The sequence below is a fragment of the Rhinoderma darwinii genome, chromosome 1, assembly GCF_050947455.1.
Source record: "Rhinoderma darwinii isolate aRhiDar2 chromosome 1, aRhiDar2.hap1, whole genome shotgun sequence".
Taxonomy (NCBI): domain Eukaryota; kingdom Metazoa; phylum Chordata; class Amphibia; order Anura; family Rhinodermatidae; genus Rhinoderma; species Rhinoderma darwinii.
The window spans coordinates 424,599,306-424,619,189 of NC_134687.1; the positions used below are offsets into that span (position 1 = coordinate 424,599,306).

A 19,884-nucleotide genomic window follows, 5' to 3' on the forward strand; every position below is an offset into this window, starting at 1 on the left:
TAATACAATCCCGACACTACAGCACAGGAAGCGTAATATCGCGAGATTACGCTGTAAACTGTCATTTCAAACGAGATTACGCTTCCTGTGCTGTAGTGTCGGGATTGTGTTAGCGAAGTGTCAGAATTCTGAATAGACATCACGTCCTGGCTGGAGGTAATGTATATTCATTGTCAGGACACTGCAGTAATGTTATAGTGTGTTTATGTGGCTGCATATAGCGATATAGCTATATCGCTATGTGCTGTGTAAATGAATGGGGAGAAGTGTATGACGCTGATTGGTCACTGATTGGTCAGCGTCATACACTTCTCTCCACAACGCCCACTTGGTCAAAAAGTAAAACACGCCCAGTTGGTCATGAAGAAACTCATTAGCATAAAGCTAATATAGGTCATAACTCCGTCAAAAATGATCGTTTTTCTAAATAAAAAATACTGCTGTAATCTACATTACAGCGCCGATCACATAATGTACAGCATAGGCCACTTATAATGTGGTGACAGAGCCTCTTTAAGTGGGGTCCCAGTGCTGCAGCCATAATACAAACTATGGCTTTATTAGGACCATCAGAAATTGGCCATAGTTGTACAACAGCAGGAAGCAGACAACAATAAAAAGACAGAAAGGTAAATGAGAATGTGAATGAGTGTGGTTACCTTCATATATTGCTCCATTGATTTTGAAGCCAGTGAGTTTGAACGGAAAAGAGTATTTGGGTCACCTATAAATGACATAAAGAGGAGTTTTTGAAATAATACTAAAAGAGGATCTGTCACTAGTTTAGTAATGCCCAATCGCCTAGCTAATCTAATAGGTGCTGTCACACTGATAATGCTGGTGAAAGTTGTATCCCAAAATGTTTATTATTTTAAAAGTTATGAGCTTTTTTCTAAATATGCAAATGAGGCTATACTTGATAAATGGGTGTCTACACCAGTGATTCTCCTGAGGTGGAGCTATGACGCTGTCCAATCAGCATGAAGCAGCTTCTCACAGTATGAGAGACAGTCTAGAGGGAAGGGGGATCACTTCAAACAGCTGTATCTCGGGCTGTGGACCACCTAGAACAGCGGTTCTAGTGGTATATGAAAATGAGATTCTAATCTTATGCTCATAACTTTGCAAATAATAAACGTTTTTGAAAAAAACAATCACACTGTAGTTATCAGCATCATAGCGCCTATTAGATTAGTTAGGAGATAGGCATGGCCGGCCTAAGGGGTGTGTGACCTGTGCCATTGCACAGGGCGCATCACTCCGGCATGTGGAAGGGAGGGCTGATGGTCATTTTATGTGAGTGGGGGGCTGATGGTCATTTTACTATGAGGGGGGGCTGATTTTTCCAGGGGTGCCTCGAGTCCGAAAAGGTTGGGAAACTCTGTACTAGGCTACAGGATCACGCCAGCCTATGCAAGGATCCCGTCGTCAGCGTTGTGGAGCAGCTCAGTTCGTCATGGAAACGGGGCCTAGGTGAGTACAATTTTTTTTTGTTTGGGGGGCACTGTCTACATCGGGGAGGTGGGGGCTATATGGCACTGTCTACATGGGGGAGGTAGGGGATTATGGCACTGTCTACAGGGAGGCTGTATGGCACAATCTACAGGGGGTACTATCTAGAAGGGGGGGCTGTGTGTGGTAGCCAGAGAAAGGGGGCATTATACTGCGTGGAGGCCACTAAGCTGATATTATACGGTGTAGGGGCATTACAGGGGGCAATATACTGTGTGTGGCACTTCAGGGGCATAATACTGTTTGGGCACAATTAGAGGACAAAATACTGTGTCCTTGAAGGGGTTATAATATATTATATTATTAAATATTATTATACTGCATGGGGGCACTAAAGGGGCATTATACTGTGGGGGGTCATTATACTTTTTTATGGGGTATTTTTATTATGATGAGGTGGGGCGCCGAAAGATAATTTTCCGTGGAGCGCCATCTATCCTAAGGCTGGCCCTGGAGATAGGGAAGTAATAAAGTAGTGACAGATCCTCTTTACACACTTATTTTTTGATCTCACTTAGCACAGTGAGCATGTAAAGGGAGACGTTTCAAATGTAAGGTCTTAATGTCCCGGAAACCCATCTGTCTGCATGCTTGTCAAGGAGGAGGCATGTATTTCAGCAAAGAAATTAAATGATATATGGGATGACTGTTTGGAGATTATGATAATGTAAGGGGACGATAAGACTAAGGTGACCTCACCAGTTCGATTCACCTCTCGCATATTCAGTTTATCAAGGAAGGTTACTGCCAGCCCCTGGCCTAGAAACATTTTCACAAGCTTCACAGCCACTTCTTGTCGGCTCTCAGCTGAACACATTTCCTCCAGAAGATCCAGAACACTAGAGTCTCCCTGTGAGAAAGAAGAAAAAACATTGACACGTAACCTGTGAACCAGCAGAAGATACAAGTTCTCAATGAATTATTAAGTAGCTATAAGCATCCCACCTGGTCAGGGGATTGAACTGACTCTACAAGGAGCTGGATGAGGTTCTGATAATAAACAGAGGGTAAAATCCGCTCTTCAGACAGATTAACTTTCACACGTAAGGACCCAAGCTTCCCTCTGAAAAGCAGAATATCAAATGTAATACTAGTCCAAAACCAATGAAAAGAGACATACATGCACATTTACTGTACACAAGTTCAATTGCATTTACACAAAGCTATGTTGTTCGCAATGACACTAAAAAGCTGTGTACATGCATGCATATTGTATAAACTGTAAAAAAATGATGTCACTTTGTGTAAATCATTTTATTTGTTAAAGCTGTTACAAGTTGGTAGCATTATGAAGTGCATATTCATGAGTTTTTTCTACTCCTATGTGTAGTGTAATAACTAAAATTTTCACAGGTAAAAAATCAAGAAATTTATATAAAAATTATTAAAGTGATCCTGTCACCATGAATTTCAGCTCCAGAAAACCATAGGTTCAGACAGGAATACTTTTCATTTGGTTACATTTTCCCTTGAAAACATCTCCGTAATTTTTAGCCACTTCTTTTTCTACATGTGAACATACCCTTACATTTCTTTGGCTATTTGTACTTGACAATTGCCAGTAGCTCTTTTAAGCAAATAAGTTGGGAAGTTACCAAGATTTTAGTAGAATACCTTAAACTGCATTCTGGAGTATACATTGAAACAATTAGGCTGGATTCAGACAAGCACATTACGTCCGTAATGGACGGACGTATTTCGGCCGGAAGTCCCGGATCGAACATACTGCAGGGAGCCGGGCTCCTAGCATCATAGGTTATGTACGATGCTAGAAGTCCCTGCCTCTCCGTGGAACTACTGTCCCGTACTGAAAACATGATTACAGTATGGGACAGTTGTCCCGCAGCGAGGCAGGGACTCCTATCGTCGTACATAACTATGATGCTAGGAGCGTAATGTACTCGTGTGAATCCAGCCTTATGGTCAATCTTTATTGGAGTTTCCTAAGATTTAATTGCTTTATTATATCTGCAACATGCTGTTGAACTGTTTGGGCCATGTAATGTTTCTTGGGATCATGATTTTAACTGGGAGAGATATATAGGACTTTCTATGATCACTATATAAGTTTATCTCTGTTAATACATATAAATATATATATATATATATATATATATACATTCAACATTGAAATTGCAACACCAAGCAGGAAAAGTTTGGAATTGTGGAAATCATACGATCGATAGACATGTTAATGATCTGCAAATGATAAGAAAATGGAAACAAAATATTCCAAACATCTTGATTTATTCAGTATCGAGTATGAGCGCCACTTACACGCCTTGGCATGCGATCAATCAGGTTATTAATGATTGTCTGAGGAGTGTTATGCCACGCTGAATGAACTTGGGGACACAAATCATCAAGTTTGGCGGCTATCAGCTCCGCTTGCAATTACCAACCAATGACGTCCCAGATGTGTTCCATGGGAGACAAGTCTGAAGATGCTGCAGGCCATGATAGCACGTTAAGGCCACGTAGGTGCTCACAGTAGCACGAGCAACATTCGGCCTGGCGTTGTCCTGTCGAAAAGCGGCTTCTGGGACACTTTGGAGAAATGGAAGTACCACTGGTTCCGCGACAAAATCAATGTAATACTGCGTCTTAGTGTACCTGAAATGAAGACTAGAGGGGTATGGCTACCGTACATTATGCCACCCCAGACCATAATCCCGGGAGTAGGACTGGTGTGACGTTCCCTTGTAAGGGCCTCATCATGGCGTTGTCCACGTGGTCTCCGGACCAATCCGCTATTGCGTCCGAGACAAAAGCGAGACTCATCGCTGAAGAGGATTGACCTCCATTGCCGTTTTGCTGTGAATCATGATAGCCTTTGAGAGCAGTGGCATGTGGTCAATGGAACACCTGTAGCTGGATGTCTGGCTCATAGCCCAATGTCGTACAAGTGTCTTCTGATGTTTTGTGTCGACACTGGTTGGGATGTGACATCTAATTTCACTTGCAGTACAGAATGGATCACTACGCGCCATTCTCGCAATCAGATGACCCGTCCGTGCAGAGGTTCGCCTCCGCGCAGATCTTGCTGTCATTCCAATTCATTCTTGTCCTCCCGACCTCCGGGACACACAATGTTGAACAGTGCTGACATCTCGTCCTAGGCGCGTAGTGATCTGTCGGCGTGATAAACCAAGGTCTCTCAGTTCAAGGATTCTGTCCCCCTCAGTTTGCAAAAAGTAGCGATAACTGGCACATCGACGTACTAGAGGCATCGCACGATCATCCCACACCACTTGATCTGATTTTTGAGGTTTCATGTGGCTAAAAAACTTTGCTTTCAATCTGGCTTTTATGCCCCTCCCACAAGCCACAGATTGGAGCTCGGTGCCTGAAAATTTGATCATTTGCAGATCTCGGCGACACCTTCTACTTCCTCGATTTACATAACCTTACAGCTTGCCCTTCTTGGTGTTGCAATTTCTATATTGAGTAGTGAATATATACACATATACAGTATATATATATATATATATATATATATATATATATATATATATATATAAACTGGGAGTGATATCTTTAACGTCCTGAAATCAGAAATGTAGCTTTATAGCATGGTAACAGGTATACTTTAAGGAATTCTTCCACTTTTATCTCTTTGAGAGTATTATCACGTTATGACGTCACACAACAAGTATCATTCTACCCATTTTCCTCTTCTGTGTTTCCAAAAGGCAGGAGGCGAAACCATCCAGTCACCGCAGGATTTCTATGTAGAGGCTCCAAGGGAAAGCACACCTGAGGGGGTGTTAACAGGGTAAGTGATGGAAGACATTGTTCAAACATGCAAGAAGTAAGAGACTACTTGGAAATTTATTGACTTAATAAGTATGGTAGTCATGGTGGACATAAATGATAGAGAAGAAAAAAAAAAAATCACAAAACCTAGGAACGAGGATAAGGGAATGAAAGGGGAGCAAACATTAAAGGTCGCTAGAGACACTTACACGGCCAAGGAAGTCATTCTTTCCAACCATATCCCAGTCCCAAACTTCAATACTGATCACTTGATCTCCAAGATCTAGTTCTTCTATGCCTCGTAAGTCAAATTCTAATACTTCATTCCAGCGAGGAAAGCGTGTTCTTTTAATAACCTGAAAACAAATTATTAGGTAGTACAGCACAAATCTACAGCTTCAGCGAGGTCGAGTAAAAAGGGAGTACAAATACATACACTCGGATATAGTTGATTAGATAGGGTTCTTGAAACCTACACTACCGTTCAAAAGTTTGGGGTGACCCAGACAATTTTGTGTTTTCCATGAAAACTCACACTTATATTTATCAAATGAGTTGCAAAATGACTAGAAAATATAGTCAAGACATTGACAAGGTTAGAAATAATGATTTTTATTTCAAATAATAATTTTCTCCTTCAAACTTTGCTTTCGTCAAAGAATGCTCCATTTGCAGCAATTACAGCATTGCAGACCTTTGGCATTCTAGCTGTTAATTTGCTGAGGTAATCGGGAGAAATTTCACCCCATGCTTCCAGAAGACCCTTCCACAAGTTGGATTGGCCTGATGGGCATTTTGTGCGTACCATACGGTCAAGCTGCTCCCACAACAGCTCTATGGGGTTGAGATCTGGGGATTGCGCTGGCCACTCCATTACAGATAGAATACCAGCTGCCTGCTTCTTCCCTAAATAGTTCTTGCATAATTTGGAAGTGTGCTTTGGGTCATTGTCCTGTTGTAGGATGAAATTGGCTCCAATCAAGCGCTGTCCACAGGGTATGGCATGGCGTTGCAAAATGGAGTGATAGCCTTCCTTATTCAAAATTCCTTTTACCTTGTACAAATCTCCCACTTTACCAGCACCAAAGCAACCCTAGACCATCACATTACCTCCACCATGCTTGACAGATGGCGTCAGGCACTCTTCCAGCATCTTTTCAGTTGTTCTGCGTCTCACAAAAGTTCTTCTGTGTGATCCAAACACCTCAAACTTCGATTCGTCTGTCCATAACACTTTTTTCCAATCTTCCTCTGTCCAATGTCTGTGTGCTTTTACCCATATTAATCTTTTCCTTTTATTAGCCAGTCTCAGATATGGTTTTTTCTTTGCCACTCTGCCCTGAAGGCCAGCATCCCGGAGTCGCCTCTTCACTGTAGACGTTGACACTGGCGTTTTGCGGGTACTATTTAATGAAGCTGCCAGTTGAGGACCTGTGAGGCGTCTATTTCTCAAACTAGAGACTCTAATGTACTTGTCTTGTTGCTCAGTTGGGCAGCGGGGCCTCACACTTCTCTTTCTACTCTGGTTAGAGCCTGTGTGTGCTGTCCTCTGAAGGGAGTAGTACACACCGTTGTAGGAAATCTTCAGTTTCTTGGCAATTTCTCGCATGGAATAGCCTTCATTTCTAAGAACAAGAATAGACTGTCGAGTTTCACATGAAAGCTCTATTTTTCTAGCCATTTTGAGAGTTTAATCGAACCCACAAATATAATGCTCCAGATTCTCAACTAGCTCAAAGGAAGGTCAGTTTTATAGCTCCTCTAAACAGCAAAACTGTTTACAGCAGTGCTAACATAATTGCACAAGGGTTTTCAAGTGTTTTCTAATCATCCATTAGCCTTCTAACACAGTTAGCAAACAAAATGTACCATTAGAACACTGGAGTGATGCGTGCTGGAAATGGGCCTCTATACACCCATGTAGATGTTGCATTAAAAAACAGACGTTTGCAGCTAGAATAGTCATTTAGCACATTAACAATCTATAGAGTGTATTTCTGATTAATTTAATGTTATCTTCATTGAAAAAAACTGTGCTTTTCTTTCAAAAATAAGGAAATTTCTAAGTGACCCTAAACTTTTGAACGGTAGTGTACATTTTTACAGACACGATGCACATTACTAACTGCTCCACCCTCAGCTTTAAAATGCTCTTTTTGCCTACAAATTGTGGTGGCAGGTATTTTAGAAGCCATTTCAATGTTCAAGATAATTCACTAAGATTAATCACTAAAATCTTTCTCAAAATGGGTATTTCCTCGTGGATCTTGAGAACCACGAGGAATTAATATTGACAAGTATATTGGAAAATTGTACAACCTTTCATAAAGAACATTTATTTGCTAAAACTGGGATACGCTTTTAAATGACTGTATTTCAGTGACACAATGGGGCAGATTTACTACTATATCTGCGTCTAGAATGTGTCAAAAAATGTCCCAAATTTCATTTAATGTAAGTACAGATGTTTTTGCCTCGCTAGACACTTTTAACAGGTATCTAGATAGGTGGTGTGGCGTAGTGATGAAGAGGGCATGTCTTGAAATGCACAATGCGAAAACGAAGTTAATCAAGAGTTGGTCTATGGAAAAGATTCTAGCATGTCCAGCAAGATGCACCAAATTTATTATACATTGTGCGCTGCTGTGACAAATTTGGCACATCTTCAGATTGCCTGGACTGAGTTTATGCTGTGTAAATTTTATACAGCTTAGTAAATCTGCGCCAATGTAACTCTAAACTATCATATAACCTAGCAGAAATAAAAAAATGCAAAAGTTGTTTGGATGGATTTCTACAGTAAATGAGTCACCAGTGTGGAATCATGACTTCAATGTAGTCCCCTTTCACTGTTTATCAAACATTGGCACCAGTTTAATACTCAATAAGATTTAATTTACAAAACAAACCGAAAAGCCCAGAGGCAAGATAGGAAGATTTAGATCCTGTGTATGCTTTACAGTGAGAATGTAAAAGACCAGGAGGGAGTAAGACATAGATGTTCAGAATCCACATGCACATGGTTGGAGGAACAGCACACTCACTGAGGTCTCCAAAGTCTGATTGTTGCAGAAGATGCGAACAAATGGGTCTGAAGTTCCAGAGATGTCTCGTGGTGCTAGATCTCTGATTAAGATACAAGAGGAAGATATGTTTTATAAACAAAACTCACATTACAAATACATTAAGCCATATCTTCATTTACGGTACCCATAATAACTATAAAAACATAACTGAAAAAACAATAAAATCTTTAACAACCTTCTATATCTTAACATCTTGTTGCATAGCTAACAAGACATAACAGGGTTATCTGGGTTTAAATAATTTCTCATCATTTTCAAGATCTAGTTTACATCCCAAGGCTGGAAGCTCTACAAACATAGTCCTGCTCACAGCTGAGAAGTGGATGCAATTGTATCCAGTCTATTTAATCCCCTGTGGGCTAGCGCAATTCTATCTCCTGTCCTAAAAGTATGCTACAATGTATCAATGTATGTATGCTTTACATAAGATTTCCTAGAGAGCTTGAAAATGATGAGGAACTAAAACACAAAGTTGTATAACTTTTCAGAAAATAAGTTTTACCCTCTATTTACATAAAACCCGATAATGTGTTGGCCTGATGTCCAAACTTGATGTACCATGTAAGCGAACAATCTAAATCAAAACAGTTGAATTTAATCTAATGACTGACTGCCAATCAGTCAGTGGCCAGTAGATCGCAATGACTAGTGGCCATTCCCCTTTTAAATTCTCACGACCATAACATAAAACAGATGTACATGAGGCCTGTGCGCGGAGCATGATGTCGCGATGTACCTATTTCTTCTCACATAAGCCCCAATGCTCTTTCAGAGGCTACATAACAAGATATGGGAGATACTGGAGCTAAACCTGAAACCAAAGTGGAAGCACAGGCACTGCTGAGGCACAAGAGGAAGTAGAGGTGATGTTGCACCAGAGGACTAGCAAGGGGGTGAATATTTGGATGTTTGAGATTGTTACTGTTATATGGGGCATCTGTGGTTTCACTGTTATGAGGGCATCTGTGGCTTTCACTGTTTTGGAGGCATCTGTGACTGTCACTATTATGGAGACATCTGCAGCAGACAAAGGCTATAAGGGGGGCATCTGTGGCTGGTAAGGACTGTAAACCAACATTTGTGGCTGATGCCAACTACAACGGGGGCATCTATGGCAGACCTAGGCTGTAATGGGCGCATTTGTAACCGGTTCAGGCAGCAAGAGTTGCATCTGTGGCTGGTGCATGCTGTAAAGGGGGGCATCTGAAGAGAGAACTTCAGTGGCATGCTCTCAGGCACATTGGGGTCAATAATAAGATAGAATTTTACTTGTCCCTTCTTTCACTCTTGGAGGGGAGGCCTAGTTTGTTGGTTGATCACTTGGCTTTGACTATACAAAAAGAAGCTTGCGTTCCAGAAGAATATGCTTACTACCCCTGATCTAAACAGATTCCACTTCAGGTTAATATGTACCTCAAGACCACTAATACTCCTCCATGGAAAAATGACACATCTACTAATGTAGTGCTATTATATTGTAATCATTCTGCCGGTTTATCTGTCTTGTTAACGCCACTTGCCAGAACACAGGTATTATAGTCTTCTTCTTCAGAACGTGATGTTTTAAACATCAATGCCATAATTCACTTTCATCATATACCCATGGGATTTTTGCATGTGAATAGTCTTATATAGACTTCCCATCGCTTTGATTCCAGTTATCCCCACACTTCAAATGATTCCTGTGTTGCCAAGTGCATAAACCTGTTGCTAGGAAACCACAATCTTTTCAGCTTCACGCTCAGAGCTGGCAAATTGTCATTAAATGTCTAGATCTAGGGTCATATTTCTCAGGCACATACATTTGTTAAAAAACATAAAGGGATCCTTTATAAAGACATTCGAGTCAAACAAGCGCAGGATTTTAGGGCACCTTATTACAACTATTAGGCTTCGTTCACATCTGGCTAGGGCTCCGTTCCGACATTCAGTTCGTCGGAACGAAGCCCTGACAGACACAAAGGGAAACCATAGGTTTCAGTGTCCATCACCATTGATTTCAATGGTGACGGATCGAATGCCAATGGTTTCTGTTTGTCTCCGTTGTGCAAGGGTTCCATCGCTTTGACGGAATCAAATCCATAGTCGACTACGCTATTGATTCCGGCAAAACGACGGAACCCTTGCACAACGGAGACAAACGAAAACCATTGGCACCGGATCCGTCACCATTGAAATTAATGGTGAAGGAAACGGAAACCTATGGTTTCCGTTCGTGTCTATCAGGGCTCCGTTCCGACGGAAAGCTCAGACGAAACGGACAGACCAATTCCCAATGGGCAACTGTTAAAGATTTGATCCACATGTGGGAACTTTTAGCTGATAATCTGATGTGTGATTGCGGCTGATCAAGCACTATAATAGAGCATGCATGACACTTGTCCTCCAAAGTGGCCAAAAAAACTGTATATTAAGGGAGCACACCACTTTATTTTTTTATTGCACCCTCCATTTGTACATTGGTGCTTCAGTGGGGTGCTGTGTGCAAAAATACTTACCGAACCCCACATCTTGTATTTTTCAGGTCCAGTGCCGCCCACGTGATCTTCCCTCTGAGGGTGCGTTCGCATATGTCAGTTGTATCAGCATCAGTTTTTTTGTCTCTCAAGTGATTACAACTGATACAAAAACTGATGCAAAAATGTATCAGTTGCCATCAGGCTTTTTCATGATTTTTACTACAAAACCATCAGTTGTCGTTAGTTGTCATCAGTTTTTGCCATCCGTTTTTACCACAATGGTCCACCAAAAAGGCAGTATAGGGTCTGAAAATGTGCCAATTTTATCAGAGTGGTGCATAGCTTTTGATAGATTGGATACACGATAGATTAGATACTTGTTGTGTTCCATGTCAGGGCTCTCCTTCTCTGCTCTGGCCTTGGCACTACACTGAAGACTGACACACACATTGTAATGTCACGTGTGTCATATTCAGTGCAGCGCCAAGACCGGCGCCAAGAGAGAGATCCCAGAAGGCAGCTGCTGTCCACTGACCTCAGATCAAATCTTCGAAGCAGCCACTGGAGCCTGAAAAGACGCCAAACACTAGTCCTAACTTTATGGAGTAGATAGTTTTTGGCGCCTTTACAGCTACCCAATACCACTCTGCATCTCCTAGCCACCCCACACCACGCAGGGATTCACACAACAGGGTTCAGGTGTCGGCTGTTAAAAACAGCCATCTAGGTCCGTTTTTGACGACCGTTTTGCATCCATTCCGTGTTTTCCGTTTTTGACAAATTTTTAAAAACAGATGAATTTCATGTGTAGATAATGAAACAGTGCCCTCTGTATATAGTGTCATACACCCCCTGCAAATAATACTGCAGCACCCTATGTAGATAGTGCCACAACCCTCTGTATATAGTGCCACACATGCCCCTGTAGATAATGCTGCAGTGCCCTCTGTATATAATGCCACAGTACCCCCTGTATATAATGCCACAGTACCCCCTGTAGATAATGTCACACAGCCTCCCTGTAGATAGCGACACACAGCGTCCCCTGTAGATAATGCTGCAGTGCCCTCTGTATATAATGCCACAGTACCACCTGTGTATAATGCCACAGTACCCCCTGCAGATAGTCACACAGCGGCCCCTGTAGATGGCGCTACACAGCGCCCCCGGGTAGATGGTGCCACACAGCGCCCCCTGTGGATCGGGAGCTGTGTGGCGCCATCTACAGGGGGCGCTGTGTGGCGCCATCTACCCGGGGGCGCTGTGTGGCGCCATCTACAGGGGGAGCTGTGTGACTATCTGCAGGGGGTACTGTGGCATTATACACAGGGGGTACTGTGGCATTATATACACAGCGCCCCCTGTGGATGGCGCCACACAGCACCCCCCTGTAGATGGCACCACCCCCACTGTATATAGTGCTTCCCCCCTTACCCAGTAGATACCACTGAAGCTACCCCCACTGAAGCTCCCTCTAGCAGAGGAATCCCCGGCCAGAGCATTGCCGACGCTGTGGCCGGAGATTCCCTCACGGAGGACTCCCTAACTCCACTGTCCATGTATGGACAGTGACGTCAGTGGCTACTCTTTGAGCGGAATCCCCGTTGCCGACTCTGGCCATGGATTCGGGCCAGATTATCGGCAATGGGGATTCCGCTCAAGGAGTAGCCACTGACGTCACTGTCCATACATGGACAGTGGAGTCAGGGGGTCCTCCGTGAGGGAATCCCCAGCCACAGCATCGGCAATGCTCTGGCCGGGGATTCCTCTGCCAGAGGGAGCTTCAGGTCTCCCTCTAGCCTGTCAAGGGCTTCCCCGAGCACAGCACTGTGCCCGAGGTTTTGTCAGCGAGCGGAGGAGCTCCCTCTGCTCCTCCGCTCTGAACTCATTCTGAAGCAGGGACCTGATCGTTCCCTACTTCAGTATTAAGTTCAACGGTGTCGGGGCATGGCCTGGACATGGAGCTGGTGAGACGCGTGGTGTAAGAGCTCCTGCTCCCTGACTGCTCCCAAGCCCGATTAATAGCGTCTATTTGCGACACACATCGCACTAATGCGAAGGGGATCACGCACCAAACCCCCGACACCCGCAAGAAGCGACCAGACAAGGACGAGGAGCGGTATACCTCATTATTTTTCGGACCCGGGCCTGCCTGCATCTCCAGCCCGTCTCTCCAATATGGCGGACCGCACTGGTGCCTCAGGGACGCCGTCTCTGGGAAAGACAACTACTCCAGACCAGCCACAGGATAGCTCGTCGGAGCCTCAGAGGGGTGAGTCAGCCTCTAACCCGGCATCGACTAGTATGGGCCCTGAACTGCAGGCACTAACGGCACAAATGGTGGCCATACCCACTAAACGGGATATGGAGGGTTATATTTCCCGCCTTGAAGCGGTTTGCAAAAATGAGATCCGTTCCTTGAAAGAGGACATTACCCATATTAATGAATCTGTGGAAGCTATTGAGGTGCAAACACAGGAGCTGCAGCAGCATCAGGCCTCCCAGCAAATGTTATTGGATCAACACTCTGCGCATATACAAATGCTGTTTGATATGACGGATGATGCAGAGAACAGGAATAGGAGGAACAACATCAGAGTCAGGGGTATCCCAGAAGCTACAGGGCCCCAGGACCTCGTTCACACGTTACAGGGTATATTTAACATGTTGCTGGAAAGACCTGCAGATTCCCCGGTGGAAATTGATAGAGCTCACCGCACCCTGGGTCCAAAAAGCACGGATTTGGCCAGACAGCGAGACGTGGTGTGTAGAATCCACTTCTTTCAACTTAAAGAATCTATAATGAGGCAAGCCCGTAACAGGGGTACACTGGACTTTGACGGGGCTCCGATGCAATTACTGGCGGATCTTTCTCGTTCCACCTTGGCAAAAAGGAGAGCCTTACGACCCCTACTTGTCGCACTTAGGGAAAAAGATATCCAGTATTCATGGGGATACCCCTTCCAACTACAAGTACGCCGTGGATCCTCCTTGTATTCGGTCTATTCTCCGGAAGATATCCCTGATTTCCTGGCTGCCCTGGATCTCCCACAGATTTCCATCTCAGATTGGCCGTACTTTCCTCCTATGCCGCAACGAACACCAAGACGTAATTACCGGATGGATCACTCCTCGACCCCTGCGAGACGCAGAAGAGTGCAGGGCCCGGGAGCTCCCGCTCATGCCTCTCAGGAACCTTGAGATTGCTCCTGTGATGCGCCGTCGGCTGCCTCCATGGTGCCTTACTGAGTTATACAGCGTTTAAGATAGCCACGGTTGCATATGTTGGACTCTGTTCCGCGGGTCCCGAGAAATTACCTCCCTGCCAGGTATATTACAAGACTGGCCTGCCCCTGCAGAATTGTATATGAGAAGCACAGTTGGCGTCTACCCCGACATCGGCTACGACCAGGTCAAGATTGCTGGAATAAGATGTTGGAACATTCTACTTCGCTGAGAAGGAGTGGTTGGGGTTACTCTTTTATGTCCTAATATGCTGCATTGGGGATGTGGGGGAAGGGGAATGCATTGGGGATTTATGTATTCATTACAGATCAGAACGAGCCCCAAGGTTGGGATCATGGGTACATACTTCCTCCCAGGCAATTGGCCATGTGGGTTTATATGGACCACCTCGCATCATGTCTGCAGACCCTTGGGATATGGTGGGAGGGAGATGATAGAGCTTATGGCCTATATACAGCTCTGCCGCGATGGTCGCGGGAGTAACCCCCCCCCTCCCCCTGGATAGGACCCTGGTCGGGCATAAATGGCAGTTTAGTCAGAATAGCAGCTGATATCCTTTCCTGTATGGTAATGGGAGCCGTTTAGATATGATACAGGTTATCTTCGATAAGGGGCAGTTCCTCTCAATAGAGGTAGTTGGTGCTAGGCATACATTAGCCAGGTACGGGTCGTTTGATCATGGTTGTTTGACGATGTGATAATTTACATGTGTGTCTATACAAGGCTTCGGGCATTTGGGAGTTGGTCGGGAGCTTCCTTCTTCCATAGTCCAGTCAAACCCACACTTAGGGCGTGTTCGGTTGAACACTTTACTTTAACCTCTTTCCCCTAAACAGAGTAGTTTTGGGGCTGGATCACTGTCTGTAGTGAATCCATTAGTTCACTGACTCTTTCTTCTCCTGTCCCCTCTTACCCCTCTCCTTCTCTTTCCCAGATGGAGCCCTTAAAATGTTGCTCATTAAATGTTCGGGGATTTAATACCCCGCAAAAACGTGCTCAAATTTTGCATCATATGCACAAACAACGTGTCCAGATTTTACTTTTGCAGGAGACTCATTTCAGGACCGACCATGTGCCCACTCTGAAACATCGATACTATACGCAGTGGTTCCATAGTACCAACCCTGATGCGAAATCCAGAGGAGTGAGTATCGCTATACATAAATCTCTTCCGGTCTCGGTTGTTGCTACCCAATATGATACCCAGGGGCGCTTTGTATTTCTGAAACTTCGAATATGTGAGCGACTGTTCACTGTAGCGAACTTATATCTCCCTAATCATGACCAGGTGCGCGTATGCAAGAGTTACTTAACGGAACTCTCCAAATTTGCAGAGGGTCTCTTGGTAACAGCAGGAGATTTTAACTTCACAATGGACAGGGTTGCAGACTCCTCCCCGGGGCAGATACTCCGTTTCCGCTTCTCATTTGGCTTCCCTTAAGTCTAAGCTGTTCGCCATGCAAATCGTAGACATTTGGTGGATTCTCAACCCCCAAACACGGGACTACACCTTTTATTCTCCGGTACATGACATGTACAGCAGGATAGATTTGTTTCTTATTAGTCACCATTTACTTTCCTGGTCCCCGAAGTCTCAAATTGGAACTATGATTTGGGCGGACCATGCGCCTGTTTACTTGTCTCTTACCCTCCCAGACACTAAACAGCGGGAATGGCATTGGCGGTTGAACCCCCATCTTTTAAGGGACACGGTATGCCAAACGCGATTAACAGATCCATCTCGGAGTTTCTGGATCATCATGAGGTGGACTCCACCCCTCTGCCGGTTCAGTGGGAGGCGTTGAAAAGTGTATTAAGAGGTATATTTATACAGCAAGGCTCAAGACTAAAAAGGGAACGGGCTTTCAAAATTGAAAAGCTCTTGTCCCAGATACGGACTCTAGAGACCACTCACAAACAGTCCCAACACCCCCAGACTTTAGCAGAGCTACTAGAAGCTCGAAATTCGCTGAGAAGTTTATTAGACCAGGCGCATGCGTCGTTTCGGGACCGGATGAGGCGTTTCGCTTACGAACACTCTAATAAATGCGGGAGGGCATTAGCTAGATCATACACCCACGGGCTCCTCAATCCTTTATACCGGCGATAAAAACGACACAGGGTGAGGTCAAACATAAGCCAGAAGACATTGTTAATACATTTAGGGACTACTATCAGGCCCTATACAACCTCAAGGGGCCTTTGGCAGACATGTCTCCAAGTGCCCTCCAATGGAGGATTGATTCCTATGTTGCACAGACGGCATTGCCGACTTTAGAGGAGACCGAGACGGCCTCGCTAGGGGAGGCCTTCTCAGAATCGGAAATACAGGCAATCATAAAGTCAGCTCCGTCGGGTAAAAGTCCGGGTCCGGATGGATTCCCGGCGTCCCTTTACAAGGCCTTTGTTACTAAACTTCTTCCCTACATGACTAAGGTATATAACGCAGTTACAACCTCCATGCCATTCACTCCGCAAACGTTAGCGGCCACCATTACTGTGATCCCCAAACCAGGGAAAGATCCCTCGGCTTGCTCTAATTACTGTCCAATCTCCCTGATAAATGTAGATGTAAAACATTATTCTAAGGCCATTGCAAATAGACTAGCCCCACTCCTACCACGTTGCATCCATGGAGATCAGGCGGGATTTGTTCGACACAGAGAGGCGAGGGATAATACCAATAAAACCACTCTCTTAATATCCTATGTCCTGAAAAAGTCTCTACCCACCTGTTTAATATCGGTTGATGCGGAAAAAGCCTTCGATCGGGTACATTGGGGGTTCCTGAAATCGGCGCTAACCCAGGTTGGGCTTGGCCCCATTATGCTGGATAAGATACTGTCCCTATACCAGACACCTACTGCACGAGTTAGGGCAAATGGGATACTTTCAACAACATTCTCGATTGCCAACGGCACTAGACAGGGATAGCTGTGGCTATCCGTAATTCCCCAGATATAACAGGGATAGGAATAGGTGGAGATTGTCATAAAATGGCTCTATATGCCGATAATCTCCTGCTCTTTGTGACAAACCCTGTGATTTCCTTACCAGTACTCATTAGAGAATTCGAAGTATTTGGCCAGGTCAGCAATTTTAAGGTAAACTATACGAAAACCGAAGCACTCAACATTTCCTTATCTTCTGAGACACTGGAGCTCTTAAAGTCATCCTTTAATTTTAAATGGCAGGCGAGGTCAATTAAATATCTGGGAGTCCAGATTCCTAGGGACCTAGTAGATCTTTACACTCTCAATTATCAACCTTTACTGCAAACCACTCTCAAAAACCTACATTCATATGATCGAGCGCAACTCTCATGGTTTGGCCGCATAAACGCTATCAAAATGGACATCCTCCCTAGGTTTTTATATCTGTTTCAGGCTCTTCCAGTATTAATCCCCGGAACATTTTTTAAGGCATTGGGGAAAGCCTTTCGGAACTTTGTGTGGGGCACTTTGAGGCCACGCCTTAATCTGAAGTCATTGTCCCGTCCAAAACTGAAGGGGGGAGCTGGACTCCCGGACTTGATCACTTATCATCAGGCCGCAGTACTCGCAAGGGTGGTGGACTGGTTTCATAATGGATCCAAGAAACAGTGGGTAGAGATTGAGCAGTCCATAGTCACGCTCTCACTTAGATCGTTGCCATGGATTATTCCTGATTACAGACCGGCGCTTGCGACCCTACCATTGCTAACCCAGCACTGCCTCACTTTATGGGACAGACTGATGGTTAGAAAGGGACTTTCACATAGACCCGGGCTCCTTAGCCCGCTGTTTGATAACCCGGAATTTTTACCAGCTGTCAATACGAAACGGTTTCTGATTTGGTCCTCTTCGGAAAACACGAGATTATGTCAGGTAATGTCAGACGGGGGGGAGGCTCCCTCCTTTGTCCGAGTTGCGCGGGACTTGCCCGGGGAGGATGCTTTCTTGGATGGAACATACCCAATTGTCCACCTTTTTACGTTCGGCCCTACCGAGCGGGATGCATGTCGTCACTAGCACTGCATTTGAGTCGTTGTTGCTTCAAACCGAGCCTCCGGCCCGGGTGATATCTAACCTGTATACCTTACTTCTAGAGGCCTGTGATGATCAGCCTCCTGCATACGTCAGCGCATGGGAGCGAGAACTGGGACTAACCCTGTCACTGGCTGATTGGGATCGAATATTTTTTCTGTCTCACAAAATGCCGGTGGCATGTCATGCACAGTAAAAAAAACTTCAAAATAGTGACTAGATGGTACCGTTGCCCACAAATTCTGAGCAGAATGTACCCTGAGGTGTCAGATTTGTGTTGGCGGTGCGGGACTGAGACCGGAACAATGTTGCACATTTGGTGGTCATGTCAAGTATTGCAGACCTTCTGGAAAGCGATTTTTGAAATCTATACAGAAGTGGAAGGTACACAGCTGGTGCCCACTCCTCAGATGGCTTTGCTATCCCTAATTCCGGGCCCTTTGCAGAGTATTAGGAAGGGGCTACTACGGCATTTCTTGACTGCGGCACGAACAGTTATTCCTAGACATTGGAAGTCTACTGTGCCGCCTTCAGTTGTCGAATGGGTGGCGGAGATGGATTCTTTATGTCGAATGGAATCTCTGAGTGCAGAGGACAGTGATCGCTTTGGTACGGTTCTCTCTCTGTGGAGTGCATGGTCGTCCTTCAAATCTGGTCCACACTTTACTAAATGGCTAGGCGGAACCCCCTCATAGAGGGGTCGGTCAAGAGCAGTCTGCTAATCCAGTGGCTTCCGTCTGGGAGAAGGGAACCCCTTCTTTCCTTTCTTTCCTTCCCAGTCAATCCTCTCATTGCCCCCACTGGGTTGAGGGGACACGGGGAGTCTCTGGGTGGCCCAGGACGTCTAGCTCTGGGCTTCTATCTCTTTCCTTGATCTTTCCCTACTTCTCTCTTTCCCTCCTCTTCTTCCTCCCTCCTTGCGTGGGACTTAGAATGATATCACACACCTTACACAAAGCCTTGGATTTACTTTTATGATGAGACCTTATCAAGGAAAGACAATGCCTATAGCTTGAGATGTGAATTTCGCAGACAAGGTGTGTGTGTACTATGTTGAAATATGCTAATGTCTTACCTAGGAGAACTACAGACAATGCAAATAATAACGTGTATGTATATTGAGATGTTTTCTTTGGTTTGTTTGCTTTTGTATTTGCTAAAATTCCTAATAAAAATTTAGATTATGAAAAAAAAAAGAAAAAAAGTTCAACGGTGTCTGCGTCCTGAGGACGCAAACACAGTTGACCATGGGACATACCCCTCGCCGCACGGAGCAGCGGGACACAGTCCGGAATCTGGGACTGTCCCGCTGAATCCGGGACGGGTGGAACAGTAGTCGTCAGGGGCTCTGGAGCGGTATCCCCGGCAATGCTATGACCGGGGATTCCGCTCCTAGCTCACATCCAACTTCCCATCGGGTGCTGCCGGAAGGTGGATGCGGCAGCACCTGGCGTACATCCGGCCACTATTAAAATAGATAGTATACGGCGCCGAACCTCCCTGGAAGCCGGAACAAAAAACGCTGCAGGTAATGATTTTGGATCCGGCTCCCAGGGAGGTACGGCACCGTACGGCGACACAACGGATGTCCCCCGTGCCAGAACAGATCCCATAGAAAGCTATGGGATCCGTTCTAGCATCAGATTGCCTCCGGCTGTTCTTCAACACGCCGGAGGTAAACTGAAGCGGACGCCGGACATATGTGAACGGTCCCTGACTTGTCTGGAGTCACTGTGCTTTTGAATAAACTGGAAAATTTTAAACACATTTGCTGTTTAAGCAAACAAAAGCCCTAATTTA

The 19,884-nt window shown here is 44.9% G+C and overlaps 1 protein-coding gene across 2 annotated transcripts in view; it reads right to left on the minus strand.

Moving 5' to 3' along the window:
* The window catches only part of RASAL1 (RAS protein activator like 1), a 114,574-nt gene that overhangs the window by 22,723 nt on the left and 71,967 nt on the right, over positions 1 to 19,884 (minus strand). For both annotated transcript variants that reach the window (XM_075830080.1, XM_075830070.1), the window contains exons 6-11: positions 8,313 to 8,394; positions 5,478 to 5,624; positions 5,177 to 5,268; positions 2,458 to 2,575; positions 2,212 to 2,362; positions 660 to 724 (exon numbers count right to left, since the gene is read on the minus strand). In XM_075830080.1, the coding sequence (XP_075686195.1) occupies positions 660 to 724; positions 2,212 to 2,362; positions 2,458 to 2,575; positions 5,177 to 5,268; positions 5,478 to 5,624; positions 8,313 to 8,394 (655 nt within the window). The remainder of the gene's footprint in view (positions 1 to 659; positions 725 to 2,211; positions 2,363 to 2,457; positions 2,576 to 5,176; positions 5,269 to 5,477; positions 5,625 to 8,312; positions 8,395 to 19,884) is intronic.